Consider the following 23,436-nt stretch of genomic DNA (forward strand, 5'->3'; position numbering starts at 1 on the left):
AAGTCATCGAATGGTTTTTTTCGATCAATATTTTTATAACTCCTTACATATATAGTTGACAGTATTTTCATATGTATTTATCTTATGTAAATGCAGTCTCTGTTACAATCAAGATACAATTTGTTTGCTTTTATGTTTCATACTCTAATAAATATGATGACTGGTAAACATTTATCATTGATTATCATGTGTCTATTTTATATCTATTTTTAGTAAAATTTGGTATACTGGCAGAAGTTAGAGTGAAATGTGGTTTTATTAAGTAAAATTTGTGGTTCATAGAATTGTGAGTTAATTTGTTAATTTAGTTGTTTGTAAGAAGAAACTGCAGCTTATGTTGGAACAATTTGTGTTCCTTGAGATCTGAAACCATGTCTTATTATCTACTCTGGCATCTACACTTGTACTACATGTATCCTGAACTTAATCTCTGTTTGATTTTTCAAAACCCTACTTTGTATCATTAATTTTACTTACGTACTGTGGTTTATGTAACCTTAAAAAAATAGTAAAAGCCAATTTATCAAATCAAATCTGTTTTTTTTTTCCTTTTTTAAGTAAAGAGTTTGATGAGATGGCAGCTTTTATATGTAGTCTCTGTTCAATCTTCCCTTTCTTTGCCTTTTACCTCAGAAAGCATCCATGGAAGCCTAAAAGGACTTCTAGGAAATCTGGGGTTACACAGAAGAGATTTTGGAAATTACTGTTTTAATCTGTTTCTTTCATTTTACACACGAGAAATCAAAACTGAGTAGCCTACTGACTTGTCTAAAAATTGTCATAATTTCTATAAACAAATAGAACTATGGTTTTCTGATATCTGGTATAGTAATATGTTATAGCAAGCAAAGGAGTTTTTCTAGTTCCTATGAGAATATTTGAAGTTTTTGATGATTATCTTTTCCATCTTTATGGATAGCTATCTGATATCTTCCTAGCTACCTGTTTTCTACCTATTTCCTACTTGATCAGATCTCATAGCACCCCGACAAATCTCTTTAGTGCCTTTTCTATAGTGGGTTAATCCTCTCCCGTCTCTCAAAAATGGTAGTACATCCCTAGTCACTTACCATTTTGGATTTTTGAAAGAAATTGCTCCCAACCTTTATGCTGATCTATTATTTCCTCTTTACAGCTTCTTCGTGATCAATTTAATTATAAACCAATCTTGACAAAAAAGCAGTTTATCCAGTGTGGATTTGCAGAATGGAAAATCCAAATTATATGTGATATTTTGAATTGTGTGATGAAAAAGCACAAGGAGTTGAGTAGTCTTGAGAAGGTAATTTTATTAATAGATTTTTAACTTATGTTAAGTGGCTATATTTTAATGTATAAAGTCAATACCTAGTCAGCAAATTAAGGCACAGTGCAATTACTGTGCTACTCACAGATCTGAGTGGCCTTACAATGCCTGATGTTTGCTTTAAACACAAGTCACTTGTTTTGACACATTCGTGACTTGGAGCTACTAGTCCTAAACTGATATAACTAGCATAACACATTTTCATCACTTTGTAGTTTTCAAAAGACATGTAGTCTCATTAGACTTGCAGTATTTGGCAGTCACATTTCATGAAAATTTAAATGATAGAGGAATTTAATATATACATGCCACCTTCCCACATCGTTTATAACGTCTTAATACCTTTTTTTTCAGACTCCATCACAACAAAGGAAAAAAAACAGTTCTGCTAAGTCAGAACCTTGTTCAAGTGCTGAGAAGACATCTACCGAACCTGTGGGCATTGATGTCACTGGCCGATTTATCACTTCAGGAAAGGTGGGACAGTACAAAGACAGTGTGTCGCATTAGTGTTAATAATTACCTGCCTAACTGATCCAACACACAAGGTTCACTTTTCTTACTAGCATCTAGAAAAACATTGTACTCAGACATTAGAGTGTAAGGATTTTTCACGATACATATCGTATATTATCTGGGAACATTCCTAAAGTTAGAAGAAGAGGGTAGAAATGTACAGTTGAACATGTTTTCTCTTTATATTTCTAATCCCTAATTCTGCCTCATGTGATTGTGAACATTTACTCTTAATTATGTATCTAATCTTCCTAAAGGCCCTTGCTTTAGTTCTAGGTCTTGATTTATATACATTCATATTTCTGTACCAGGAATGTAGATTATCCAATGGTTGATAGTCCTTAAATATATAATCTTGTTTGGGGATGGTGTTTTGAATGTTTTCTGTTTGTTGGTAGATACCTTCCCTGCCCTTGTCTGCTTCAAGAAGCTGTGGCTGAATGAGTTCAATGCATTTAGGGATAGTTTTTCTATCTCCAAGGGAAAATGAAGCCATAATATTATTTTATAATGGTAAATATGCTTTCAGCTGTGTTCCATCTGGGGCAAACCCATTGAGACTGAAGGATAGACTATCAGACAAATAATCAATGTGTCATTAGATACAGGATTTGAGTATATTTTAGCTGAAGTAAGATTTAGGGAATTTCCCCAATTCATAATATGAGTTATATAAACAGAATCTGTGAATTTATTTATACTTGACTCCATTATAAAATCTGGTGACACTTAACTATAAGACAAAGGCTCTTATGTCAGTAACTTAAAAAGAAAACTATGCCTGTTCTGCCTCAGGTAATGAGGGCACTGTGAAACAAATGTAACTGTCCTGAATCCGTTCCCAACTAGAATTTATCTAAACAAGAAATTTCTTATTCCAGATTTTTCAAATCTTCAGTGTGCTTTTTTAGCACAGTATTAATGAATCTGAGTTGATATAACTGAATACATTTTTCAATCTCCTGTTTCAGTATGGGGCTGAGGAATGGTCTAAATTGTCTTAACAAAAAAAGATACAAAATTTTAAGACATTAGACTTGTTTTTAATTTTCTTAAAATTTCTTTTGTTATCCATCAAAGTTTTATCAATTATCTCAAAATTATCAGAAATTTGGGTAGGTATTAAAATTCTTCCAGTTTAGAGAAGTTGGAGTCAGTAAGTACACTGATTTACATGAAAACCTGAGTCAGTGCTAAAGCAAATTGTCTCCTTCCCCCGTGCTTTTCTGGAGTGTTAGTTGTGACTTCTGTGTCGTGTGTGCTGAGTTTTCATTGTACATATGCAGATTGTCTGTAGAAAAAGGAAGTAGGCAGAAGAGTCCTGTATAAATGCGGTTTCACCTAAAACCTTCCTCTAAATGCTTTCCCTTTGTAATTGTTATTGAAGGTCTGATGTTTTGTGGTTTATTTAATAGAAATATTGTAATGAGTCCTACTCATAAAGCCAGCTCAATTATCTATATACATGAATAGTGTGTTAACCTTTTAAAAACAACTTCCTCTTATGGGCCGTCTCAAAACATTTACCAAAGTGTCCATTCAGAGTTTCAGCAATTTGTCAACTCTTTGCTAATCGTTTATCTTAATTGTAATCACTTTTCTCAACATCTTTTCCCCCAAACTGAAACCTTTTGAAACAAGTCACAGACGTCATTGAATAGATTTTTTCAATATTTTGTAAAATATAAAAATGCTTTTTAAAAATCATGGCCACAACTTTATCATCACATACAAAATATCAATAAACTTGTAATATTTCATGTATGTGTATATGGTAATTTATACTTCTATAAATCTTAAATGGAAAATAGGATGTTTGTTTTGAAAATTACTATGTATGTGTTTAAAATAATTGTGGAAGAAACATGGAAGCATCTCTGATGTATTTTTCTCCATGCAGAAGAAAGCTGTGGTGATCCGACACCTGTACAATGAAGATGGTGCTAACATTCCTGAAGATACAGTAACAGATATTAATGAAGCATTTGATGTTTGTGACTTAAAGGCTGCTGAAATAACAATTCCTGAATTACAGGTTCCTGACATTAACTGTGAGCAACAAGTAAGAATTTGGGGCTTCTTGAACAGATACCAATATTTCTTGCTTTGATGTACATGATTATTTAAGCGTCTAACCTTTGTAACATTTCTAGTCTTTAAAATTATTGATCATGACATGTTATCATTACTTAAGAATCACTAAGTCTTACTGAATATAATTAAAAAGATATTATTTGCTCCTTATGTTTAGGGTACTAGGAGAGATGGTGCAAAGATGAATAAGACATAGGACTTCTTCAAGCTTTACAATCTAGTGAGAGACATAGACTACTTTGTAGTAAAGGTTCTTTTCCACCTCTTTCCTACATTGATGAATGGAAAAAAATGATGCACTACAGCCCTTTCATTTTCCTTTCGGGGCCCTTGCTGTCCTTTGTGCTCTCTCTCCCTCTCTCTCTATGAATATCATTTCTATTACTTTGTAGTCACAGACCCCTGTTATAGTGTCTGGTCACTACTGCTTCAGTTAAAACTTCTTTTTCTGTCTTTTATGCCTTGTGACTTACATCTTGGTATACAGTTGACATTTAAAAGCCACCAGATATCCATTAGGCTTATTTCCTGTTTATAGCAAAGGGAACAATTTCAGTGTACTTTCAATTCTTGGTCATTTCCTCTTAGCTTTCCTAATTATAAGAAGCTAGTTAGTTACAGTTTTATTTTCCTAACTGATACTATTCTATCATTTTAGGATATAAAAGTCAATCCTGAGATTATTGCATTACAGTCTATGCTTGCTGAATGCCAAGAAAAGCTTAAGAAACTGACTTGCATAGAGAGTAGATTAGACTCTTTGGAAGAAAAAATGAAAGGGAAAGTGATGGTGAATGAAAAAACCTGGGCTAATCTTCTGAGTCGTGTCACTCTTCTTGAAACAGAAATGCTTTTATCTAAAAAGGTATTTTCTTTCCTTTGCTTTTACAGAGTATCTCAGATATAATAAAGTACTTTTATTCATTATTATGTGTGTATTCTTTGGGATGCTAAATAAGAGATTGTTCTGGGTCTTGGGAAGTGTTTAGTTGGAATGAAGTCCTAATTGGACACAGCCCGTTTGGTGGTGCCTGTTGTGACTATTGCTTTTCCCTTCATCCAGTAAGATAATCTGATGAACTTGTATCAATTTCTGATCCTAGTCTATCTTTCCTTCTTAAAAAGTAGATTCAAGGTTTCTATCTCCTTCCACATTTGAAAGATCATTTTTTTTTTTTTGATTCTATGAGTACTTTGTTTTCATCTTTTTTTTTAATAATCTTTTTTTTTTAAATAAATTTATTTATTTAAGTTGGGGGCTAATTACTTTACAATATTGTAATAGTTTTTGCCATACATTGACATGAATCAGCCATGAGTTTACATGTGTTCCCCTTCCTGGACCCCCCACCCACCTCCCTCCCCATCCCATCCCTCTGGGTCATCCCATTGCCCTGGCCCTGAGCCTTTGTCTCATTTTTTATACGTAGAGATATTTATGTTTTGCTTGTAAATAAAGTAAAAGTATTTAAGCATATTTATGTCATCTATATATGTTATGCTTAGCAGTAAGAATATAAATTGAGAATATATCTTTTCATTTTATTCTAAATACTAACGTGTGTTATTTCAGAATGATGAAGATATAGAGTTTAATGAGATGAGTGAAGACTATGCTTCCAGTAGCGACATGGACAGTCTCAATCCAGGTAAGCTCTTGATGTATTGGAATTGGTGATATGATCAGGAGAGTTCACAAAAATGTTTTTATAGTATTTGATTATTTTAATCCCTGAAACCTTATTTTTTTAGAAATTGCAAAGCGCCTAAGAAGAAAGAAAATACTGAACTTATAGATAAGTCAAGAGTTGCTAGAAAAGCCAACTTACATATAGTAGTAGAATAAATTCCAGTGTACAAAATTGCAAACTTGTAGAGGTGTTTTACTCTTTTATTTGCAAAGTGCTTTAGAATAATAAATGGACCTCCGTAGTTTCTCATTTAAACTTAAGTAATAACTTTCACCAGAAATGGCTTCCCTGGTGGCTCAGATGGTAAAGAATCTGCCTGCAATGCAGGAGACCTGAGTTTTAATCCCTGGGTCAGAAGATCCCCTGGAGAAGGGCATGGCAACCCACTGTAGTATTCTTGCCTGGAAAATCCCATGGACAGAGGAGCCTGGCAGCTACAGTCCATGGGGTCACAAAGAGTTGGACATGACTGAGTGCCTAACACATAATAACTTTCACATATGTGAATAATATATGTAAAAGAAAAAAAAGCACATTTGTCAGTAACCTGTAATGTGTTACAAACCTCTTATATGTCAACAGTTCACCGATGATGATAGAATGTGAAGGACCTAAAATTAGGGCAGATTTCCATGTCCCTTAACTTCTTTGGCTACTGGCATTTCCATTGTGATTGAACAGCAGGGATAAGATTTCTGAGCTGCTTTTCAGTGATGGCTTTTGCTTTTTTTTTTTTTGACTCTTACACTTCTTGAAAACAAAGGTCTAAATTTTGTCTCATGTTATAGTTAAATCATATTTGCAGAAGAGATATTTTTCCAACTGAGAATTCATAATGTAGCTATAAAGTAGCTTCATAATAAAGTAATGAAAATTTAATTCTCCAAACAATACAAGTGCTTTATTATCCATATTTTACAGATGAGGAAGAGAGATTAAATATTTAACTGCCAAAAGCCACATAGCTACTGAATGATGGGACATGTTTGAATGGAGGCAAATTAGCTTTGACATTTTCTTTTCAGCACTACATCCTTAGTGTACATGTCAGTTTCATTGCACAGAGAACAATTTCAATATTTAGGTTATCAGGTACAATTATTAGAGAGGCTGTTTCTGGCACTAAATTTATTATAGACTACAAATTTCAGATTTGGTAAAAGTTGACTTTTTTCTCTTTATATTAATTACTCAACAAATTTCTAAGCTCAGTTCCAAGACCCTTGAGAGCAAGAACTTTATCTTATGGTCTGTACAGCATAATGTCTGTATTTTTGTCCCCAGTAAATATTTATTTACGGTAGAAATGAAGTTTTCATGAATTGCAAGAATACTGAATGCCTGCTATTTGCAAACATTGTCTTTGCCAAGTTTGACATTGCCTGTTTGGGCTTAAACTTTTTAAATAACATATTGCAGCACATACTATTAACCCCTTAGTTAAACACATAACCAAGTTTAAGACCTGTGCTAGGACTCAAAATGATGAGCAGACAGACCACTGTCTGATATGGATTATAGATTAGGAATGAGGTGAAAACTTGTCTCAAAAAATTTTTAGTCTGACCCTGGTCAATTAAGAATCAAATTTATGAAGCTTATACATTATACCTTACCTATACATGCTACCTGGAAGAAGAGGGTTTGACTTCCTTTTGATGCTAAGAGCAGCAGTTCACCAATCTGATCTTAGAATCATGTTGGGTTAGGGGTGGTTTCTGTGAAGTTCATGCTGATGAGTGAGTAGAGGAATGGAGCAAACAGGCAAGAGACTGTGGCTTGATGAGAGACTGAAGTCCTCATGTGGTAATACTCTGTTCCACAATACAAAGATTGTCTGGGTAGGCTTATGGTAAACTGTGTAAAATACTTTAAATGGGTACCTGATTTTTTTTTTTTTTTTTTTTGGCCTTGTTTTTGCAAATGTACCATGACTAAGAATGCAGGGCTTATGGGATTGATTGGACAGAAACTTGTCTTTTCTGTGATGTTCTGTAATTGATTCAGTTGTAGGAAAGACTTGCCATCATTTTGCTGAATGAAAAATATCAGGATACTGGAAAAGGAAAGTTATTCAGTTACATAGAGAAATAAATCTGTGAACCCTGAATTTTCAGCAATTTTTTCCATACATATCAACTCAGGGTAGAATGTTTCTTGATTTTTAGGAAGTATATACAGTCAGTTTTAGTAATAATTGCCACTATTTTAAGAAAAGAATATTCATGGATCAGTAACCTATATTTAAAAATTCATTAACTTGTATATTCAGTTGATTGCTATCATGATAAAGATAATATTACTTTTCTTGATTTCTGTTGGCCAATTTTTAATATCTAGATCTTCATGTGCAGGTCATTATACTAAAAGAATATTAAAGACTCATCTAGACCTATACCAGTAGCCATTTTATATTGAGATGTTTATTTTTCTTCCCTCTATATATAAAATTTTAGATATTTGACTCTCCCATGAAAGGAAAAGGTAATCTAAAAATTAATTTCTCCACAGATAGAAAAAACAAAGAGGAAAGGCATGCAAATATTCCTTTGTCCTCTGGTTATAGTACGGTGTCATCAGATTCAACTCCCAGAACCTCAACTGTTAATTATTGTGGTTTGAAAGAGATCTCAGAGGTAAGAAGAATCTGGCAACCACTTACATGATTTCCTTTGTAATGTCAGAAAAAGTAAGCATTAGATTTAGTTGTAGATGCCATTGGCAAGCAAAATAGTGAAACTATAAATCTTAATCTCATAAAAATTCTTTGTGATAAATAAACAGGACTTAATGCAGTGTTTTAGACTGTGTTTTATATGTTCACGGTCCATCTTGGATTATGGTTTACTTTGAGAAATCACCTAAATTTGTTGCTTTTTAAATTAAAGGAAACAACAATGCAGAAAATGGAAAGAATGAAAAAAATGTAAGTAACCAAAAAAGGGCAACAGAGATTCATTTCTCTATAGGGAATTGTGTTGGATTACAGTATATAAAGAATGTACATGTGTGTTTCAAACCTTGAAGGTCTCTCAATCAGGTATGGAATTTCCTTCAAGACTCCAGTGAATAATAAATCCATCTACAGTTATGTGTTTGTGAGATGAGTCACTGTTTTTGTTTCCAACAAGCAGTGTAAAACATTGTTAATGAAATTAATTGCAGATGAAAGAGTGCAGTGATATTTTTGGTTGATAGTAATAGTTAATCAAGAAATTATCTATTATCTATTTTTGATAACTGCTTTATCAAACTATTAAATGATGTATGTAGATGAATGATTTGAGGACGTATAAGTATTGTTAAAGTATTGCTAGTCTTTTTCAGAAAGTTGTTGGTATGATAATACTGAATATGATACTTTCATCTAATATAAATATAAATTATGTGTATTTTTTAAAGAGAAGTTGAAATAAAATATGAAATGAAATTGTGTAAGATTATCATGCAGCCTACTACTTTAAAAAACTATAATTTTTTTTTGGAAATTTGAAATGTGCTGAAATAACTTATGCTTCACGATTTAAAGACTTAAAATTGACTCTAGTTGTTTTTCCTTCCTTTCTGGCCACAGTATACTTATTAACAGTACTTGTACTTATAAATAGGCACTGAAGTTTATTTAAGGCTCAAAAGCATAATTTCAGCAACCTCAATCCTACACCTCACTATGGATTAGTTATTTACTTAATATATTATTTATTTATTATATTTCAGGTTTGAAGAAACTGCAGAGTTACTGAAATGTCCAAATCACTAATTATAGAATTGTCTGCATGAACTTCTCTAGGACTTTGGCTACTGTACATGTTGTATATTTTAAAGAGTTCTCTATTCAATTTTAATACACTGGAATGTTCTTATTAGAATTTGAATTCCATTTGGTATATTAGCTTTTTGGTTCCATATTGAATAAATACTTAAATATTTTTGCGCTTTGATTATACTGCTTTACTGTTTTGCTATTCTTAGGACAACTAAGGTGCCAGTACACTTCCTTTAGAGTGTGAAGTCATTCCAGCACTGTATTTTTGTGTCAACATTTGTTGGCAGTGTGCTAAATAATATGTTTTTTAAAGTACAGGCTTGAGGACCATGGTTTACATCCTGTTGGAAACGCTTCCCCTGGGACTTGCATGTTGTCCCCAGGAGACTCTCATACATACCATCTTGCCATCTGTACTGCTGAATATGTTGTAATGAGTTCATGAGTTCAATGAGTTGAAAATACTCATTGAAATTTAAATAAAACAAAAACACAACTGTTTCATGCGCAGTCAAAAGGCAGCAACACATTTTCAGTTAGTGTTGAGGAAGTCACAGCATGATTCTCCTTTTGTGTTTGGAAGCAAGTTGGGCAGTTGTGAAAATGTGTTGAGTGTTTTAGTACTCTATTCTGTAACACATTTTAAGACCAGCAGCATAGACACAGATGGTGGCCGTTCTGTATTACAAGATACACAATGAGTATTTTTGTTTGTTTGTTTTTTTAAATGATGTGAAGTTATGTTCTTTTTGAGAGAGAAAAAATCTTAGATGAACTTAGAGAAAAGTGAAATTCATTTTAAATAACTAGATGAATTATTTTATTTACTCGTATATTTATATAATGTAATTTGATATTTGCTACATGTGAAACATTAATAGTAAGTTAAAATTCAAAGTATAAGTAACCTAAAAAATACTTTTATTATTCTAATACAGGGACATGTGTACTCATCATACTTTAAAATTATGAACTTTTGAAGTTAGCATACAACTTTGAGTTTAGTAGTTTCAGTAAATATTTCTAGAATTAATCCATTTAGCTTTATTTTTTCAATTGCAAAAAATTATAAACCAATAGATTATGAAAAACCACTTTTATCAATGAAACTTCTAAAAATTTAGTATCCGCAGGCATGGAATTGTAGCACCACCTTGTGGTTTATATGCTGGTGTTTTACCTTTTATTAAGATATGTGGTTTCCCGTGAAACAGGATCTTATTTTCCCTTTGAAAAATCGAATTCCAGTTTTAAAAAGAAATGTTTTTGGAATCTTCTTTTTTGCACAAAAGAGAAGTCATCTTCTTTTCTCATGGTCTCTTTTTCCCCTCTCCCTCCTTTATGTAGTATACATATATACCAATTGTTGTTGTTTAGTCTCTCAAGTGGTGTCCACTCTGCGACTTCATAGACTATAGCTTGCCAAGCTCCTCTGTCCATGGAATTCCCAGGCAAGAATATTGTAGTGAATTGCCATTTCCTTCTCCAGGGGATCTTCCTGACCCAGGGATAGAACACGTATCTCCTGCATTGGCAGGCATATTCTTTACCACTGAGCCACCAGGGAAGCCCTGTATACCAATTAAAAGATTTTAAACATTTTAAATTTCCTGATATACATTAAGTGTGCCAAATATAAATTTCTGCTGAAAATATAATAAAAGATGTCATATTTATCTAGTGGAATTTGGAATCCAAATTTTTTTCATACTTTTATTTAACAAACTTACACAGGAATTAATGAAAACAACTAAACAGCTCATAAGAACTCCATGCGTTTGTACTTACAAAGAATCTTACTACTTTGACAATGTAATTTTTTGGGGAAAAGAAGGCAAATTTGACTTCATTGAAGTTATTGAAGAGAGAGCAATTATTTGTTATTCTTCTAACTCTCCTGGAAATATTAGAAAACTTTTTCCTCTTAGGTAATTTGGTGAGTAGCTTGAAACCATAAACCAGCCACTTGAAGTTCTTAAGAAAGTAAGGAAGGGGACTCCTGGTGAGATTATTTGGAGCTACATAATTAAATCCGCAGTTAACTAGAATTTTCACGAACTCCATCCCCTTAATTCTCCCCTAAGCAGGATGAAAGGTATTTATTATACTGCCCACAAAGGCATCAGCAGCTGGTGTGGCCCTACCTATACTGTGCTCTGAATACATCTGGATAGAGATCAGATAGAAACACTGAGAATTCGTAAGGTAAAGAAAGAAGTAATGTCAACTCTATGAAAATTGTAGGCATAACTCAGGACTATTAAGTTGGAAAAAATGGCTCTATATTTGTTTGTTTCACTCTAACACTTTGAAATGTCATGATTTAACATGTAGTACATTCCCTGAAAAATAAAACTTCAAGACTTTGGAGGCTGCATTTCATGCTACTCATTCCTAACAGCTTTACATCGTTGACAGGCACTTGGGGAGGCATTAAAGAGTAAATGAACCTTGTCAATTTTACAAACTACAACACTTTCTGAGATCCAATAACATTATAGATTTAATTTTTACTTTTTAACAGTCCCCAAGTTCATCTAGTGAAAATGTCAGGTTTCCTACCCTACTCACTCAAAGAGTGATAAAAGACAGCAGTAGTGACACAGAGAACGTGCAGATTTATGGGGGTGGGAGGGGATCTTTAAAACCCATACTCATTTGATTATGGTTTTTTTATATCTAGTACTTGTAGGAATGGGGACTATATAGTATGTTTGCTGTATTTGCCTCTGAAGTTCACAAATCACAAAAATTATTTGATTTAAAAAATTTTAAGATGAGATATTCAACTCAACATTTAAAAATTAAGAATAGAGCACTTGGATTTCCCTGATGGCTCAGTGGTAAAGAATCCACCTGCCATTGCAGGAGACATGGCTTCGATCCCTGATCTGGGAACATCCCACATGCTGCGGAGCAACTAAAGCCTGTACACGACAGCTGCTGAGCCTGTGCTCTAGAGCCCGGCAGCTACAACTGCTGAATTCACATGCCTCAACTAGTGAAGTCTGAGCCCTTAGAGCCTGTGCTCTACAATAAGCCACTACAATAAGAGCTGTCACACCACAACTAGAGAGTAGCCCCTGCTTACCTCAACTAGAGAAAAGCCCATGGCAGCAACAAAGACCCAGTAGAGCCAAAAACAAAAAAACAACATTTATTCAATAAGTATCCCAAATGTATAAATTATTTGAATTATATATTATGGATGGATATTAAGATAAAGGAGGGCATCATAATTACTGATTTCTTTTTTTTTTTTATAAATTTATTTATTTTAGTTGGGGGCTAATTACTTTACAATATTGTAATAGTTTTTGCCATACATTGACATGAATCAGCCATGGGTTTACATGTGTTCCCCTTCCTGGACCCCCCCCCACCTCCCTCCCCATCCCATCCCTCTGGGTCATCCCATTGCCCCGGCCCTGAGCCCTTGTCTCATGCATCGAACATGGAATGGTGTTCTGTTTCACATATGATAATATACATGTTTCAATGCTATTCTCCCAGAACGTCCCACCCTCACCTTCTCCCTCAGAGTCCATAAAATTGTTCTATGCATCTGTGTCTCTTATTCTGTCTCGCATATAGGGTTATCGTTGCCATCTTTCAAATTCCATATATATGCATTAGTATACTGTATTGTTGTTTTTCTTTCTGGCTTACTTCACTCTGTATAATGGGCTCCAGTTTCATCCATCTCAGTAGAACCGATTCAAATGTATTTTTTTAATGGCTGAGTAATATTCCATTGTGTATATGTACCACTCTGACATCTTAATTTCAATTTAATATCAGTCATTTAGATGTTATATTGCTCTATCTGGTAATGTATTTAAATGTGGAAAATAATATGTAGCATGAATTTATAAGTTGATAATTTTTAACATAATTTCCCATACTTAAAGCATTAATATTTCTGAGCCTTAATGCAGTAAGTTTCTCACAGTAAAAAAGGTGAGCAATTTTTAGAAACTACCATATTTTTAAAAGCTTGCACAAAACTACCTAGGTCTAATTTAAAGCATAGAGAATTAAAAGCCAGAGAATTTTTACCAAAAAAAATGATTTCGGCTTGCAGCAATATGACAGACAAGATATTAAAAGAATGTTTTTAAACTCCTGCGAGAAACCATCAGACATTCTGGAGGAAATGTGCCAAATATTTATCACAAGAAATTGAAAGAAATTCTAAAGGACCTAAGGACCTAAGGACCTAAAGAAGAGGAAGCAAAAATTCAGAGTATTAAACTTGCAGCTGACTTGGGGTAGTTTGTTGACAGCAGAAACCTAAGGCTTTGAGGGTTCTTCCTTCTTGTTTTTTCATCAGCCTGATTGTGGAAAAATTTACATATAATAAAACTTCCTTGGTGGTCCAGTGGTTGAGAATCCGCCTGCCAACGCAGGGGACAAGGGTTCCATTCCTGGTCTGGAAGTTCAGGGCAGCTAAGTCCGAGTACCACAACTACTGAAGCTCATGCCTTGGATCCCATGCTCTGCAATAAGAGAAGCCGCCGCAATGAAAAGCCTATGCATTGAAACTAGAGAAAGCCCGTGCACAGCAAAGAAGACAAAGCACAGCTAAAAATAAAAAAAAATTTTTAATTACATACAAATGTTTTAAATTAATTCACCAGTTAACAGAATTCAGTGCGTTTTTACGTTCATGTAATTACCTCCCTAATCAAGATCTAGAAAATGCCCCTCCCTCTGTACCCAGTCCTCCACCTCCACCCTTGTCTTCTTAACAATCACTGGTTTGCATTCAGTCATTTTAACATTGCCATTTCTAAAATTTCACATAAATGTAATCACACAGTATTTTCCTTTTGAGGTTCACTCATGTGTATTAGTTCTTTCCCTTATATCACTGAGCCATATTTCATTGTGTGGAAATACCACAGTTTCTAGATGACTTATCAGTTTGGATTATTTCTGGTTTGGGAATGTTATGAAGAAAGCTGCTGTGGACATTAGGATGCAAGTCTATTTAAAAATACACTTTTGCTTCTCTTGGGTAAATACCTAGCAATGGAATGGCTGGGTCATGTGATAGGTTATGTTTAACTTTTATGAGAAACTGCTACACTGTTTTCCAAAGTGGCTGTGCCCTGTTACTTTTCCCACCAGCAGTCTGAGAGTTCTACTTGCTCTACATCCTCACCAACACTTGGTTTTGTCAGTCTCTTGGTGGGTGTGTGACCCCAGCTGGTCACTTTCCAAGCGCAACCCTCACATGGCCCCACTTAGCCTGCAGCATTCTCCTCCCACAGGTGGTGAGCACACCTAACTTAGAAACTGTTAAGAGATCTCACCTGTCCTGAGATCAGACATCTCCATCACCCTAAGGTAGGACGCTCCTCCTCACCAGTGATTAGTAATCAGGAGGTGACAGTGTGGTACCTCACAGTGTTTTTTTTTTAAACAATTTTATTTATTTATTTATTTTTGGCTGTACTGGACTTTCATTGCTGTCCTGGCTTTTCTCTAGTTGTGGCGAGTGGGAGCTACTCTCTAGTTGCACTGTGCAGGCTTCTCATTGTGGTGGTTTGTCTTGCTGCAGAGCATGGGCTATAGGGCAATTGAGCTTAGTAGCTGCGGCTCCCAGGCTCTAGAGCACAGGTTCAACAGCTGTGGCGCACGGGCTTGGTTGCTCCGTGGCATGTGGGATCTTCCAAGATCAGGGATTGAACCTGTCTCCTGGATTGGCAGGCAGATTCTCTAGCACTGAGCCACCAGGGAAGTCACTCTCATGGTAGTTTTAGGGTGCATTTCTCTAGGATGTTGAGTGCCATGTCTTTATTTGCTATCTGTGTATATTCTTTGGTGAAAGTTTCTTCTTTTCCCTATTTTTTATATTGGGTGGTTTGTCTTCCTACTGAGTTGTAACAGTCCCTTGTTGAATACCTGGTTTGCAAAGACTTTTCTCCCACTCTCTGACTTCTCAAATTCATTTGCCTTAACTAGGTACTTTGAAAGAGCAGAAGGTTTAAATTTTAATGACATCCAGTTGATCAATTTATTAGTTGTTGAAATAGGAGTGTTGAAATCTCCAATTATAACTGTAGTTGAAGGCTGCAAAAAATTCTCATTTCTTTCAGTTCCGTACTGTATTTTGAATCTGTTGTTATATAGAAAGAAAGAGTTATATAGATTCATAAACACTTTGGACTGTTATTTCCTCATGATAAATTTATTCCTTTATCACTATGAAATGGCCCTCTTTATCTTGAGTAATATTCTCATCTGGAAATCTACTTTGTCTGATTTAATATATCCACTCCAACTTTCTTTTAGAAAGTATTATTATGGTATTACTCCCCATCTTTTTACTTTTAACATACCTGCATCTGTATTTGAAGTGGGTTTCCTGAAGAGAATATATACGTTGGCCTTGCTCTTTCATGCAATCTATAAATCTCTGGAGTGTTTAAATTGTTTACATTTAACTTGATTATGGACATGGTTTGGTTTAAATCTACCACTGTATTTGTTTTCTTTTTTCCCATTTGTTCTTAGATGTTTTCTTAACCTCTTTTTATGCATTATTTTGCATTAGTTGAGTATTTTTTAATATTTCTGTTTTATCTCTTGACTTATTATATTTTATATTTATAATGTGTGTAGTTGCTACAGGCTTGCAGTATACATCTTTAACTTACCACAGGCTGCCTTCAAGTAATATTATACCACTTCAAGTATAGTATATGAACATTATAACTACATGTCCATTCGCCCCTCAAGCCTTTTTTGTTACGCATTTTACTTCTACATGTTTTAATTCCACAAAACATTGTCATTATTTTGGGTTTAAACATTTATTTATTTTTTAAAGAGGTTTCCTATAAGGTTTTTGAAATTATTATAAAACTGTTGTTATTACAACAGTAACTATGATTGCTAAGCACTTATGGTATTGCAGGGCAGAAAAATAGGCTATTGCAATGAGCAGAGTACAGAGCTTCCTACCAGACTCTACATAGAATAAAGATTATGACAAACTGCATTACTGACTAGTGGGAAAAGGATGGACTATTCAGTGTATACGGGCTACCCTGGTGGCTCAGTGCTAAAGAATCTGCCTGCCAATGCAGGAGACGGGTTCGATCCTTTGGTTGGGAAGATCCTCTGGAGAAGCAAGTGGCAACCTACTCCAGTATTCTTGCCTTGAGAATCCCATGGACAGAGGAGCCTGGAGGGCTACAGTCCATGAGGTCACAGAGAGTCATGCACGACTGAGCATGTGTTACACTACATTCAGTGAATAGTTTTAGGAAGGCCTGGCTGTCAAGGGGTGGGGGAGATTAAATTAGAGCCTCATTTTATACCATTCAATCATTTAAAGGTAGATTAAAGACGTAAATATGGAAATAGAAATGAAAGTGAGGTCTATGAGCAGCAGCACCAGCATCATGTGTGAACTAAATCTGCATTTAAAAATATGTATATGAACGTTAGGGAAGCACTGGAAAAGATGATCTTTGTGGAAACAGTTCTTAACTCAAAATGCACAGGCCATAAAAGAAAATATAAACTTGACATATGGGAGTTGAATTACTGACTAGAAAGATGGTGGCTTCCTGGAGGGTCGGTTGTTCATGCAGAAGGTAGCCCTCCCTGCAGATGTGTCAGCTGGAAGTTACTTACTGAGCACCCCCAGCATCCTATACCTCCTGCATAAATGGCTTGGCTTAAACTAGCCAAAACAGGAAAAGATGTGATGGGTAAAGGGAACCATAGACATGGCAGAGCCCAGAAATCTCACCGAGAAAGAGGAAACAGCTCTGCAGGCATTCCAATCCAGAAGGGAATGAGAATTGGGCACTGGGGCTCGGGCCAGTGTGGGCAGCCATGGTGTGTGTGCAGGAGAGGTGGTTGGGGCTCATGACTGCCCCGCTATTCCATCTCTTCACCCCCTGCCATCCCACAGGATGTCTGCCCACAAAGCCCAGGTATGTATGCTGAGGGGCAACTGTCTGGACCTGTCTGTGGAAATGCTGTCAATGTTAAAGGGCTTTAACAGCTCCGAAACCAACACCCTTTGTGCCTCTCAAGATGATATAGATGTTCATATGGACAAAACACAGGACGAGTTCAAAGAGGCATGAGTTAGTGCTGGTGGCTCTGGCTTGACTGTCAAGCCCAATCTCCATCTCCAGAGGGCTTGTTCAGCTGCTTTGTACCAACTGGAGATGCACCTGCAACCTGGAGCTCCCCTTCCACCTCAATGGCAAGAAACCTAACTGCGGGTCATGGAGATGGCCAGATCGTTGCACATCTGTATTTTCTACTTTCTCCTTCTCCACCTCACCCCCTCTGTGAGCCCTGATCTTCCCCAACAGAGTGTGCGAAGACAGTGGTTCTAGCACTCCTATTTCTTCTTTGATGTCACGTAAAATGTCCACAGTGGAGCCGATTGAGATTGCAGAGGTGAGCTGGCCACACAGATGCCATGGGTGCAAGGTCACTCTGGAGCAGCACTGGCTGAAGCCCTCAGTTTGCACACACCTGGGAGCCAAACTATGGGAGTGACCATGCTGGAGAAGGAGGGCCATCCTCTGAGACTAAGGCCACTATGCAGGCATATTTCCCCATCCTTTCCTTCCTGATAGCGATGATAGAGGAGGCCACCACCAGGGTTCTTGGGATAAATAGCTCAATCTCTGAGCTTGATTTCTTCTCCTGTGAAGAGAAGTTTGCCTTAGGGTACTGGTTCTCAAACTGGGCACTGTGGAACCCGTGGAGGTTCCAGAAGTTCCTGCAGGACTTTGGTAGGAAGCACAGAAACCCTGAGAGGAGCCCCGGGAACTCTGAGCTCTCATCCCCCATGACTCCCAGCTGATGCCTCCCTCTCCATTTGTAAATTTTATTCTTATATGACTTACTCCCATGTGATTTTACCACTGAAATAAATATTTGCTAATCCCTTAAAAATATTTCAGTCTATCAAAAGAAGATGTGAGAGGACAAAGCAGAATTTTTTTCAGTAGGAATAACCAACAAGTTAGTATTCAGCATGTAAAAAGAACATCCCTAAATAAATATTCCAATAGAATACAAAAGATGAGTTACTGAGAAAAGACATCCTGAATGTGCAATATACAATAAAAAAATACAGTCAATGTGCAAAATTTTAAGTCATTACTAAGTTTTATTAAGGTTGTGATCAACAAAGTCTTAAATAACTCTGATTGGAGTGTAATCAGTACAATGATTTTGCAGATAGTTTGGCAAAAAACTTGTAAAATGTGCATGTCCTAAGAAGTAGAAATGCCACACCACAGTATATACCTTAGATAAATTCCCTCGTAAGTATTGACAGAATTTATAAGGATAGTCATAGTATTTATAGTAGCATTTCATCAAATTGGCAACAAAAATAGTAACCACTGGTGAGAATTGAGGCTGAAGAGGTAGAATCTTGTATATTATCCTAAGGAGCTTTACCTTGTGAAACAATGGGAAGCCACGAGGACTAGAATATTGTTTTAGGAAGATGGCCCTGGTGGTGTTTTGGAGAGGGAACAAGAAGAGAACAAAGCTGGAGGCTGGGGGACTAGTTAAAGAATGCTTACAGGGTCCAGGAGAGAAATGAGGCTGAAGGTAAAGAAAGAGCATTGGAGATGAAAAGGGAACAGAAAAGAGAAATACTGACTGGATAAGGGAGAAAGGGTGTTTCTGCCTTGGATGGGTGATAATCACCAGAGAACATTGACAGCAGTCACTTTAAAGACCCCTATCTCCAATGGGTCCAACAGGATAAATAACATCCAACAGATAATTTCCGATAAATATTTCGATTTGTTGGCTGGGCTTCTTTATACGTGGTTGATATCAATTTAGTATAATGTATACCTCAAACAATGATTTAGTTGCTTCACAGTAGCAATCAGTTTTCTGGCAGCAGTTTTACAAAGTTCTCTTAAAAGACTCAGCTACAGCCCTTTTTCTTAGGACTACTTAAAAATGGTCTCTGCTATGGCCTGGGACTGGCCCTGTTTCCTCTGTTCTCCCAGTGATATCAAAAGGCAACCTTTGTGCACAGATTCATCAATTGGGGCCTATCTTCAAGTCAAAAACAGATGACATTGTTCATTTTGGTTTTGGAATTAAAGACCGTAGAATTGGTTGGGGTTTTTGTTGTTTTTTGTTTGTCTTTTCATTTTGTTTGTTTTCTCTGAAAAGTGAAGAAGTATAATTATTAATGTGGAATAATCTACTTAATGGTGATGAGGATCATGGACACATTTGCTGTCTGCTCTCATGCTTAACTTTCTTTGGGGGATTTACCCAAATTTCCTAGCGGGTAATAATACTTTCCCTTTCTGAGCCATGTGTTGTTGTTGTTGTTGTTGTTGTTTACTCTCTAAGTCATGTCTGACTCTTGCGACCCTATGGACTATAACTTGCCAGGCTCCTCTATCCATGAGATTTTCCAGGCAAGAATACTGGAGTGGATTGCCATTGCCTTCTCCAGGGGATATTCCTGACCTGCATCTCTTGTGTCTCCTGCATTAGCAGGGGATTCTTTACCACATAACCACCAGGGAAGCCCTAAGACAACTATAAGCCTCAAGCAAAATGACTTCAGGTATAAGCCCACTTGCCTTATAACTCATTCTGCTGATTCCTAGACACTGATTGACAGATGAGCAGGCCACCCAACTGTAGGCAAAGAGCTTGGTCTTCTGGGGAAGATGAGTTTCCTTCCCTTGCCTCCATAGCTACCAGAAAAGACCCTTAACTCTGTACAGTGTGATGTGTGGGTGTGGCTCTGGAGTTGATATACTTGCTTGTGCCTGAGTGAAAAGCTGCCATGTGGAACCCACAGAGGAAGATATGTGGTCACAGCATTTAAGATGCTGAAGGAAGCTACTTGCAAAGCCAGGTCTCCTTGTGAACTTTTCACTGCCATGAACCAGTACACTGTTATTATTAGAGACCTTATGGGTATAATGACATACCCAGAAAATTATGTGTAACTTTTGGGAAAAATCAACCTTATTTCTTTAATTATTTTCTCATGACAAAGAAGAACTATTTGATATACATGATTTCTTAACCCTAATACTTTGACACATGTAAAAGAGATAAGTATACAACTCAAGCAAATTAGCTTCAACATAGAAGGTATCAATTGTTCTTAACTTTTCAGGTCCAAACCATCATTTAACAACAATAACAAAAAATTAAAATGGCTTCTAAAATCTGAAGTTTATGTAGAAAAATTTACAGTGAGCCTTTAACATTTAAGATTAGGATGTAAAGAATTATTACAACTATGTTGTTGTTTAGTCACTAAGTCATGTCTCTTTTGCAGCCGCATGGACTGTAACCTGCCTGGCTCCTGTCCATGGGATTTCCCAGGCAAGAATACTGGAGTGGGTTGCCATTTTCTTCTCCAGGGAATCTTCCCGATCCACGGGTTGAACCTGCGTCTTCTCGATTTCAGGCCAATTCTTTACCACTGAGTCACTGGGGAAACCCTGTGACAACTATACTTTCCCATTTTATCAGGAAAGTGAATCAGGAGGAGTAGGAAAATATGCAGGAAAGCACTTCGCTCAAACATACAAAAAATTACATTTTAAAAAGAGCTGGTCATAAGAATGTTCAGATAAGTTGCTACCTCTTCCCCTCTTAGTCCAGTTTTAGTTGATTTTAAGTTGTAAAAGCTAAAGTTAAAGGAGACATGTGTTTTTAAATTGTTTTCAGTGTATCTTCAAAGTTATAAAGTAGTCAGTGTTAAAATATATCTGGTAGTTTAACAATAACATTTTGCTTCCAGGATAATGTTCTCACACTTTATAGCTTTAAGAATGTACTGTACTCATGGGAAAATGAAGGCTGTTATGAGAAACTGAAGGGAAAAGTTCAAAAGGTAGTCCATGACTTTTTGCCTTTTTTTTTTTTTTTAAGTTTAGAGAAAGGATAAGACTGTTTGGATTATGTTGTTCTCTGACTCAGTAAAAAAATGCTAATGAATATATGTTAACCTTTAGGTTATCAACATTCTTGCTCAAGATAGATTTATAGTAAAAATAGACTACTGAACTGTCTTGTTAAATTTTAAAAGATGAGTTTGGATGAGTTGCAAATAACATCCTCTACCCTGAGGTCAAAAAGAATATGCAAACTCAAATTTTTTAGATAAGAATACTTATTATAGTTTCAACTTTCCTGCTTCTTATTAAAATGACTATGTAAGAAATACAATCTTTTATGGTTTTATTTTACTATATAGCACTCTCTGTTTTTAACATTTTCAAAGTACCACATGTTCATTTTATTCTCATTTTGAAAAATTTTAAAAGTACAAAGAGCACCTTAAACTTTGTTAATATTTTGGTGCTATCTTTTTTTATTTTTCTATCTATGTGCACATTCCTGTGAATTGTGTGGGTTATTAAAAATGGAGATTATATTTCAGATACAGTTTTAATTTTGTCATGGGACTAGTGATCATTTTCCATGTCATTATGTTTCTGAATTCAAAATATGGATTTTTCACACTATTCTGTCCTAGAAGTTTAACAATCATTTGACCTTCTTCAGTGTGCTGGGCATAATACCATAATCTTTCAAATAATTTCTCTATTGTACATTTTACTGGTTTATAAAGTTCCTAAGTAGAAAAAGTGCCCATGATAAGCCTTCCTACATGTAAATCTTTGATGGTACATATTATTTCCTTGGGATAAGTTTTTAAGATATGCAATGATTAAGGTAATTGGTGTCTACTTCTGACTTTATGTCCACAAAAGTTATATCTTCTACAGGAGTTTTTAAGTATACGTTTGCCATAATTGAATATATTCACTTTGTAGATCTCTACTAATATCAAACGTATATTATTATACTATTATATTATGATGTCGTCATTGTATTTACTAATTTTTTTTATTAGATTAAGACGATTGCTGAGGCTTCTTATCCCTACAGCTCTTCACCCGAGCCCCACTCCCCAGAGGAAAAAAATCTTGACCATTTTAAGTCTTTCTCTGGTGTTTTAACTGTATTTGTAAATAATCTGGTTAGTTTTTGCTCATTCGGTCTACTTTTGACTTTATCTCTAGACCACCTATTTTGGAATAGGAAGAACTAGCACTCTAAGTGCTATGTACCCATCCTGCTAATCTGTTTATACACTATTTTAATCTCTTGTGTTGTGTTTTCTGTTTCCTAGAACCTTCCCACATGGAGTGTCCCATCTTCTTGTTCCCACCCCGGCTGGCTGCGTTCTAGGCCTCCTCCATCCAGCTCATCCTGGACTCTCCCAGGTCCCTCTCCTGGGTTGCCTCTTCATTTCCAGGACCCCATGTCTCCCTTCCCTTGCTGCACTCGGATGTTTTAGGGGAGCTCCTCTGCTAAACCCGGAGCTCCTTCTTTAGCAGCAAGTCTCTCAGTAGGTGGACCTTCACCCTCTGCTTTTCCTTCCTGCAGCATCGCCCTTGTCCATCTGATTTCCGTTTTCCACCAGCTCGTGAAAACCCCTGCTGATGACCCCTCACCCATATTCCTCATGTGGGTTTATAACTTACCTATACCTTTGTCGTGGTAAATGGGGTGGAGGGCCCCAGGGGCAGGGAAATACATGCTTTCTTCAAATAGAAAATGTGCTTCATTCGCTCAAATATTTTCATTGACTTTACAATACAAAAATACAAAATTAGGGCAAGATTGCTAGAAAAATATTCAGATATGACAAAGCACCCATCCTTACTTTCCTCCCATCCTCAATTAAGTCCACACAAATGTAAAGGACTGTGTAACCAGAATAGTGAAAAGGACAAACATGGGCTGAAGAGGCAGGAATTAAAACATAGTTCAACAGTGAAAACTAGGATAAAGCTGAGCAGGGCAAATAGGATAGTTCTGTAGGGTTGGTAAGGATTCCCAGGTGGCTCAGTGGTAAAGAATCTGCCTGCCAATGCAGGAGATGGAGGTTCAACCCCTGGGTTGAGAAGATCCCCTGGAGGAGTAAATGGCAACCCACTCCAGTATTCTTGCCTGGGAAATCCCACGGACAGAGGAGCCTGGTGGGCTACAGTGCATGGGGT

The 23,436-nt window shown here is 36.1% G+C and overlaps 1 protein-coding gene across 21 annotated transcripts in view; it reads left to right on the forward strand.

Annotated features, from left to right (window-relative positions):
* CEP44 (centrosomal protein 44) overlaps nt 1-22,991 on the forward strand; it is a 33,817-nt gene extending 10,826 nt beyond the window's left edge. For 2 of the 21 annotated variants that reach the window (XM_081569086.1, XM_081569096.1), the window contains 9 exons: nt 1,136-1,282; nt 1,661-1,783; nt 3,723-3,884; nt 4,575-4,781; nt 5,490-5,565; nt 8,119-8,243; nt 8,496-8,533; nt 20,697-20,743; nt 22,563-22,991. In XM_081569086.1, the coding sequence (XP_081425212.1) occupies nt 1,136-1,282; nt 1,661-1,783; nt 3,723-3,884; nt 4,575-4,781; nt 5,490-5,565; nt 8,119-8,243; nt 8,496-8,533; nt 20,697-20,743; nt 22,563-22,621 (984 nt within the window). In that variant the 3' untranslated portion in view covers nt 22,622-22,991. Of the gene's footprint in view, nt 1-1,135; nt 1,283-1,660; nt 1,784-3,722; nt 3,885-4,574; nt 4,782-5,489; nt 5,566-8,118; nt 8,244-8,495; nt 8,534-9,324; nt 9,537-20,696; nt 21,258-22,562 lie in introns of those variants that run through there. The other 19 variants (XR_014076568.1, XR_014076581.1, XM_081569051.1 and 16 more) reach the window with 12 other exon arrangements.
* Nucleotides 22,992-23,436: the final 445 nt, after the last annotated feature.

This window comes from Giraffa tippelskirchi, chromosome 1 (genome assembly GCF_054371585.1).
Source record: "Giraffa tippelskirchi isolate mGirTip1 chromosome 1, T2T-mGirTip1v1.2.pri, whole genome shotgun sequence".
Lineage (NCBI taxonomy): Eukaryota > Metazoa > Chordata > Mammalia > Artiodactyla > Giraffidae > Giraffa > Giraffa tippelskirchi.